The sequence below is a fragment of the Cajanus cajan genome, chromosome 11 (genome assembly GCF_000230855.2).
Source record: "Cajanus cajan strain Asha chromosome 11, NIPB_CcT2T_4, whole genome shotgun sequence".
NCBI lineage: Eukaryota > Viridiplantae > Streptophyta > Magnoliopsida > Fabales > Fabaceae > Cajanus > Cajanus cajan.
In genome coordinates, this window is record NC_138527.1 from 34,922,421 (window position 1) to 34,930,772 (window position 8,352).

Here is an 8,352-nt window from a genome sequence, read left to right on the forward strand (position 1 = left end):
TTTGCTGCTTAAGTACTTGTACTAATTTGTTCCATGCCTTTTAAATTTAATTCAATCTTATCACATTTATTATACTCTCATTATATTTTATTTATATAATATGGAAACAAATTTAATTCAAACTTTTTTTTAATGAAATACACCTTTCCTGATGGAAATATATAATTCAAATTTATTTAACTGTGAATGTCAATCCTGTTCAATAATTTCAAACTAATTTTATTTATGAAATTATACAAGAAAAAATAATTGTTTATTCTTCGTTTTCAGAAGGAGTAAAAAAGAGAGGAACAAAAACAGATCGAAAAATAAGAATAAAGTAAATAAAATATAATAGAAAGAATGTTATTTGAACAGTTAAAAATGAAAAGTAAAATAGTGACTATTTACTTGTTTAATTGAGTGAAAAATAAATTATAAATGAATGTTGCAAAAAGAAACCTATTATATTAATTTAAAAATTAAAATTAACTTTAAAATGAAAGTTTTTCTTAGATTATTTTCTAATATCTTTTATTTTTATACGATAAAGATAATTTAATTTTTGAACATTTAAAAATAAAAATAAAATATCAAGAAAAATTTTTCATTGTAAATCTTGTTTCAAAAAAAAATCTTTACTTTTTTTCACTTATTCAAAATACTAAATTTAAGTATATTTGACAAGATATTTAAAAGATTCATAATTTTTTTATTAACTTATAATTTAGTTAAATTAAAATAAATATATTTGATATGATAATTTATTTTAAGAATTTATAATTTATTTTTATAAATTAATTAAAATAATTTATAACTTATGACTTATAAGTCCTTAGAATGACATATAAGTTAATTTTATTAAACATATATTTAATAAGAAGATATATTCAAAAAGAACATGTTTTATTATGAATATGAAAAATGAAAATATTAAATAATAGTCATTAGATTAAAATTATAATTAATAGTTAATAGTTGAAATTAAAGTTTAATTATAAATATTTATTTATAATATTATTATAATTATTATCTTTATAATTATCACTATTATTATTACTATCATCTATCATTATTATATATTATTATTGTCACATGATAATAAAAAATATATTTATAACAATGATATTAACAATGATAATAATAATAATATAAGATGATAACAGTCACTTTATTATCATTTAATATTATCATGATCTTTATTGTATCAATAATAATGATAAAAATAATAATAATAATTAATGTGATAATGAATATAATTGTGAAAATGATTATAGAAATAATTTATAATAAAATATTAATAAATGAAGTTTATTTTTAATAACTATTTATTTATATATTTAACTAAATAATCATGTTTATAATAATATTTATTTTGTTATTTTATTTCCCGAATGATCCCAATAAGACACATTATTAATCTGAAACTTTTTCAAAGTGTGATGTAACAAGAGAGAGTAGGAAGTAGGAAGTGTAAAATGAGTTTGTGAATTCACTTTTTGCTATTAAGAGCTGCAAAGAGAAAGGTGGCTCAATCGTGTGCCGCGTGTCCCCATAATGGTATCTTCGGAAAATGAAAATGACAGAGGGAAGGGGTAACTTCGTCTTCTATAGAGGTAAGTTTCAGAGCAGTTTTATATGGTCCTAGGTTTTACTAGCATATATAATCTTATACATTGTTAGTGTAAAAAAAATTTATATTGATAATTAATTAAAATTATTAATAATATTTTTTTATTTACTCATTTAATTAAATTAAAATAAAATATATATTATTAATAATTTTGATTAATTATTAATAAAATTTTTACATTAATAATATATAAGTGATTAACTCTTACTATTATTTTTTTTATATAACTATTCTCAAATATATCTACCCAAACTATTTTTTGTTAGAAAATTGGTGGTTTTATGATGTCATTAAATGTGGAGTTCCATTTCGATTTGCTAACAAAATACTGTTTGTAATCCCTGCCATTGCTTCTTGTCTTATGGATAAGAATTTCCTATCACATGGTCATATTCCTTTTTTTATCTTGATTACTACATTTTATTTGTATAATATTTATATGTAAAAAGAATAACAAATTTTTTATCTTAATAAAATAATTATGAAATTTTCAATTTCATTTTTTTTATTCAATCTTATTATGAATAATATTTTTTTTATTTTCAATTTCTTAATAAATGTAAGATACAAAGATATAAGTCACAAAAGAGTAATTAATATTATTTTAGAATTTAAAAATGATATATAAATAGTAACAAAAATATGTTCTAAAGTTATGACTGGTAAACGGAGGGAGTTTAAGATTTAATTAATTAATTTATTAAGATTAAAATATAGTTTTGTAATAAATATGATTTAATTATTTTTTTTCAAAACTACTTCTAAATTTATGACACACTTATTATATATTTTTAAAGTTTTTGCCTTTTAAAAATAAAAATGTGACTATTTATATTTTAAGAAACATTAAATAAATGAATTCTACTTATTTATTAAAATTAATAAATTAATTTAATAAGGTTATTTTTGTAAAAAATAACTTAATGTTTGAGACATACTCCTTCAATCTCACACTGATTGTTATTTTATCATTTGAAAATTGTTCAAAATTAAATGATGTTATCAGTTTTTAAAGTAATATTAATTTTTTTTTGTAATTTGTTTTTTCCTAAATTATTTAACCATCACAATTAAAAATAGGCTAAAAACCTATTTTGGTCCCTTATAATCTTTTTGTTTCAATTTAGTCTCTTATTAATTTTTTGTCTCAATTTGGTCCCAAACTAATTAATTGGTTTCAATTTAGTCCCAAATTAATTAATTAGTTTCAATGTGGGACTTCCGTCTAAATTATTTAAACGGAGTTAACTTTTGGCCACGTGGATGCCACGTAGATGTATACGTGGTATCCACGTGGATGAGAATTTTTTTGAAAACACCTGGACCGGAACGGCCCGTTCTGAAACCGGAACGGGCCGTTCTGGTTGCAAAATTAAAACACCACCAGTGAAGCAGAACGGGCCGTTCCGGTTTCAGAACGGGGCGTTCCGGTCCAGGTGTTTTCAAAAAAATTCTCATCCACGTGGATACCACGTATGCATCTACATGGCGTCCACGTGGCCAAAAGTTAACACCGTTAAAGCAATTTGGACGGAAAGTCCCACATTGAAACTAATTAATTAATCTGGGACTAAATTGAAACCAATTAATTAGTTTAGGACCAAATTGAGACCAAAAATTAATGAGGGACTAAATTGAAACAAAAAAAGATTATAAGGGACCAAAATAAGTTTTTAGCCTTAAAAATAATGATTTTATTAAGACGGTAAACTATTTTTGTAAAATTATACTTGTATAAAAAAATAATACATTATTATTTATTTTGTGTGTAAAAATTTTAAATTATAGTCATTATGAGGCATAGTTAATAAATATATAACTTTTGTAGACCAAATCAATTTAAAAATTTACGTGTTAATTATTATCTTTTCTCTTTTCTTTTTTTCTTTCTAAACATGGAAAAACACTAAAATTATGTTTGGAATAAGAGAACAAATATAATTGAAGGAAAAAAAAATAAAATGGAAAAGAAAGAAATTAATAGTTTAATACTACTTTCTGTCTCAATTATAAGTAACTCGGGATAAATCATCAATATTATGAAAAATATTTTAATTAAATTAGTTATTTTTAATTAATTTTATTATAAATTTTAAATTTATTTTAAAGATATCATTTGCTTTAAGTGAATTTAATGTCAACATTCATAATTCAATGAATATTAAATAAGTATATTTATAAGAAATATAATTAACAATAAATTAAGGAGTATTATAAACAAATTATTCTTAAATAATTTTAAAATTAATTATTGATTAAGGATATAAAATTTATTAATTATTACTTATAATTATTATCAGAGAAAAAATCTTAAAACTTATAATTAGAATAAGTAAAGAAAAAAAATAAGAGCGGAACAAAAAATAAGGTGATAATTTTCCCCCGGTAGAAAAAAAAATGTAGAAAATGGGTGAAATGAGTTTTCTTCATTTTTACTCATAATATACACGTTATTTGCTTCATTTCTTTTTAACTAAATAATTATAAACTAAAGTTTGTTTACCATTTTCTTATGTTTTTTCTAACCATGTAATACTGTGTATTTTTATTTTGTATTGTCAATTTTATTAAATTACGTGTGGTGGTGACTGTGTTGTTTAATTGTGTGATAAACTTTTTGAATTTAATAATTATTGTGAGTTTTAGTTATTTTGGAGTTTTTTTTTTAATAAAAGTCAAGATTAACCTTTAGGAAGGAGGTATATAAGGTTTTCTTTAAGAAACGAGCTTCATAAATCCATTTCTTTTAAAGAAACCTAGAAAGAAGTTACAAAGAGAAACTCAAGAATTATGAAATCCTTCTTCTTTCATTCTAGCCTTCTTGAGAGTGTAGAAGATCATAGTTGGGCAGTTGAGTGGAAATTCAAGGATTTTGGGCTAAGAATTGAGTGGCGAATTTTCGTGCAGAGATAGCTCGAAGCTCCTTTTTTTTTCCTTCTCCTTTGTTTTGGTGGATCTTAAATATAAGGAAAGCTAGAACTTGATCTTTAAAGTTATGTGTTGTTGAAATTGTGTTGTATTCTCTTATGGATTGTAATTGAATTGAATCATGTAAGAAAAGTTGAATTGTTGAGTTCTTGCATGTTTTACATCTCTTAAGAGAATGATGATCTTTGCTTTCGATTGTTGTTGCATGTTGTAGTTTGGTTGGAATTGAGAAACCTATGATGTGTGTATATGTGTGTGCGTGTGTGTGTGTATATATATATATATATATATATATATATATATATATATATATATATATATATATATATATATATATATATATATATATATATATATATATATATATATATAGGTTTAATGCATGTTTGAATTTTTTGGCTTTTAGGTGAAGAGAGCAAATTTCATGATTCACTTAAGTGCATAAATCACAATCACATCAAGTGCAACTTCCAAGTGCAAGGTGTGACCTAGGGCAGATGATCTCCATCTCACTTTCGTCAAGTGCAAGATTGGTAGCACTAAGCGAGAGTTCGAAAGGAGCTCTTTAACTTTGTCATACCTAACATGGGTTGAATGACATCAAGCGTGGATGCCCTTGGAACTGTTTGACTTGGTGACATTAGACTTGAGTTAAATGGTACCAAATGTGATCAAGATAAAAGCTTTTTACTTAAACAACACTGAGCACCAATGTACATTAGACGTGGAGGCTATTTGCCTAAACAAGGTCAGACGTGAGTTTTTGGCCATGCCAGACTTGATTGACACAAGGGCTCCCTCCCTCATTCTCGTCAAGCTCAAGTAGATTGGCATTGGGCATAGGCGAGTCAAAAGGCTTTATGTCTCAATGATGTTTGGTGCGGGGAGAATGACGTTAGATGTGTGTTGCCCAATGAAAACATGTTGATTTTATTGTATAAGGGTTGAAAATGTATATGGTAGTTTAATCTATTACATGTTGTATACTTACATATGTTACTAGTTTTCTATACATCGATTTGGGATAATATATATCGATGATTAAATTATTGAAAAATTGGTGTGATTATGTTGAAAATGCTTCGGGCATTAAGTTGTGTTATATTAATTGACTTATGACTGAAGGATAGGTTGTTTTAAAAGTTAAATACATCATTGTAAGAATATTGTTGTGGCGGTCTAATTGTTGAAAACCCTTATTGAGATGTTGACTATTAAAGTAAACTGTTGAGTATCTGCTAGAACCTTAATTGATGTGATATGATGGTAATATCAAGACATACCATCTATAAGTGACAATAATATAGGAGTCAGATTGAATTATAATAATTATAACTTGATTAATGTTGATTCATACGAGGATCAAGTTAAATCATATATATTCAAAAACATAAACAATTACAACAAATACCTATAATTTTATACCATTAAGGTTGGTGCACCGTATGGATCCAAATGCAACATTAAAGTAATTAAAATCTTAATAAATTAAAATATAATCCCTTAAAAATATATTACAAAATTATATATAATAGTCGACACTTTATATCCTCTGATTATTTTCAGCAAATATTATAATTGAATTTTTTTTAAGAGTATAGATATTCTTACAATTTTTATACTTCATAAAAATATTAAATGAAAAATAAATACATTTAATATGTATATAACAAAATAAATCAGAGAATTAATAAAATGTCTTATAAGAAAATTTATAAATATCTGTGTAACTGTAGGCCAATGTCATGATAGCAATATACTGTGGAAGGGTTTAAGAAAATGAGTACCATCTTTGAAAAGAAATGATTGTTAGTTATCGAATTGGGACAAATAAAGGGATCATGATTGTACGTCTTAGCTTTTCAATGAAAACCAAACAAAAGCCGATGCAAAAGCAAAAGAAAGAAAGAGAAGATTTGAATAACATGACAAGTCCGTAGCCATAAAGACTGTCAACAGTAACAGTGGTAGACTTGTCATGTCATAGCCCCTATATATATATATAATATGAATTGAGATGACATGAATTCATTTTAATGGAAAATTAAATCAAACTAAAAATATATATAAATTTGAAAATTACATTAGCTTTAATTTTAGCTCGTATCTAATTAATGTAAACAGTGGGAAAAAATCTGAAAGAATTAAAAATGAAGAAAAAGTAAGAGATTCCTTTAATACATTTATATATCGTTTTCAATTTTTAACCACATCTCATTATTGCTAATATGAGTATAATTTTCTTTTTCTTATATCAAATAATTCTGATAATTTATTATTTTTATTTTACCAGGATTTTTCTTTCTATCTTCCTTTTTTTTCATTCTCTCTCAAATTAGGTTTTGAACTAGTTTTAAGACTAGTTACTTATTTTTCAAAACAGCTTGAATAAATTTTTATTTCTCATGAAAAATATCCTAAATCAATTTTAATAAATATTTACTGGTTTCTTTAAAAAAAATTAATTTCTATTATAATACATTCAGTTTTCTTAAAATTGTAACACTCAATGTGTGTGATATATATTTTTTTAATTGTAACCTTTTTTTAAATCAAAAGAAAAAATGATAGATATAATTAAAAAATAAAAAATTGAGAGTAGTAGTGTGAATTTGGTATTAATATTTTTTTTTATTCATGGACTAATAAATTTATAAATTTTATTAATACTATAGGAAGTAATTGTTTCGTAGAAATACATAATACACCGAAACACTCCTAAAAATACATATATAATTCATAAGATAGGATAGACCTTGTTCCTAATGGTAATGAAAACAAAAAAACACAAACCTAGTTTATTTATTTATAGACTAACAAAGCATGACAGTTAAACCCTAAATATTACTTCGGATCACTGGTACTGGGCTTTGTGGGTTCATCCACTTCAAATACTATTTTTTGCTTCACTGTTTCTACAAACACTTCAGCTTTATCACATACATCTTTGAACACTTCATACTTCTCCTTGAAATTTTCCAAAGCTTTAGGATATGAACTTGTTGAAGAAGCATCATCTTTCTCGGCTTCTAGCACCTCTTTTCCTACATCATCTTTTGCAGTTTTTGACTCGATTTCCTTCTCTTCTAGTGCTATTCTTCCAGCTTCAACATATTCGTTATAGGCATTCTCCAAAGAATCAGCTACTTTATCCATTATGTCTGCATGCGTTAAACAAAGAAACAATTAAAATTCAGGAAACAGTATAAAATAAACTCACAATAAAAACTACTTTATAACTTCCAAACTAAATTACAAGACTATTTGTCTTCCAGTTTCTTGTGTTTTTTGACTTGTTATGAAGACTCTTATGTGTATCAAAGTCATGTTAATTCCATTGTATGTATCACAAGTATTATCACTTTACAAATAGTACATAGGAATCATTTAACTTTCATGATTGAGCCTTCATGTCAAAAGAAAACCAAGAACACAAACAAAATCACGAATAACAAATGAAAGAATATATGAAATTGGAGAGTTGCAAATATCTTAATTTTATCCTAGAGTTATTTACAAAATACAAAAAACAAGGCATGTGTTAGTTTTTTTTATTAATATAGTATCATATAGATTAAATAATAATTGATCTAAAATCAGGCACATTTTTTCAAAAAAAAAAAAATATTAAGCCTTGTTGATTTTCTCTTATTAATTGTTGTATTCAATTTAAATTATAGATTAACAAAAATTAAGAAATATATTAAGTAATCACATCACATTATAATTTCAAATTATTTATGTGTAAATATTATAAATTCATATATGTTAGCATCATTTTTTTCTCACATTATAAATTTAACTATAATAAG

General features: G+C 24.2%; 1 protein-coding gene across 1 annotated transcript; it reads right to left on the bottom strand.

The window, feature by feature from the left end:
* Positions 1-7,131: 7,131 nt before the first annotated feature.
* On the bottom strand, positions 7,132-7,789 carry LOC114915430 (mediator of RNA polymerase II transcription subunit 32). Its single transcript, XM_029270183.2, has one exon. The coding sequence runs from the start codon at positions 7,694-7,696 to the stop codon at positions 7,385-7,387; it is 312 nt and encodes a 103-aa protein (XP_029126016.1). The 5' UTR covers positions 7,697-7,789; the 3' UTR covers positions 7,132-7,384.
* Positions 7,790-8,352: the final 563 nt, after the last annotated feature.

Bases quoted from the DNA above. Each gene is read 5' to 3' on its own strand.
- LOC114915430 (XM_029270183.2), bottom strand. From the start codon at position 7,696: ATGGATAAAGTAGCTGATTCTTTGGAGAATGCCTATAACGAATATGTT.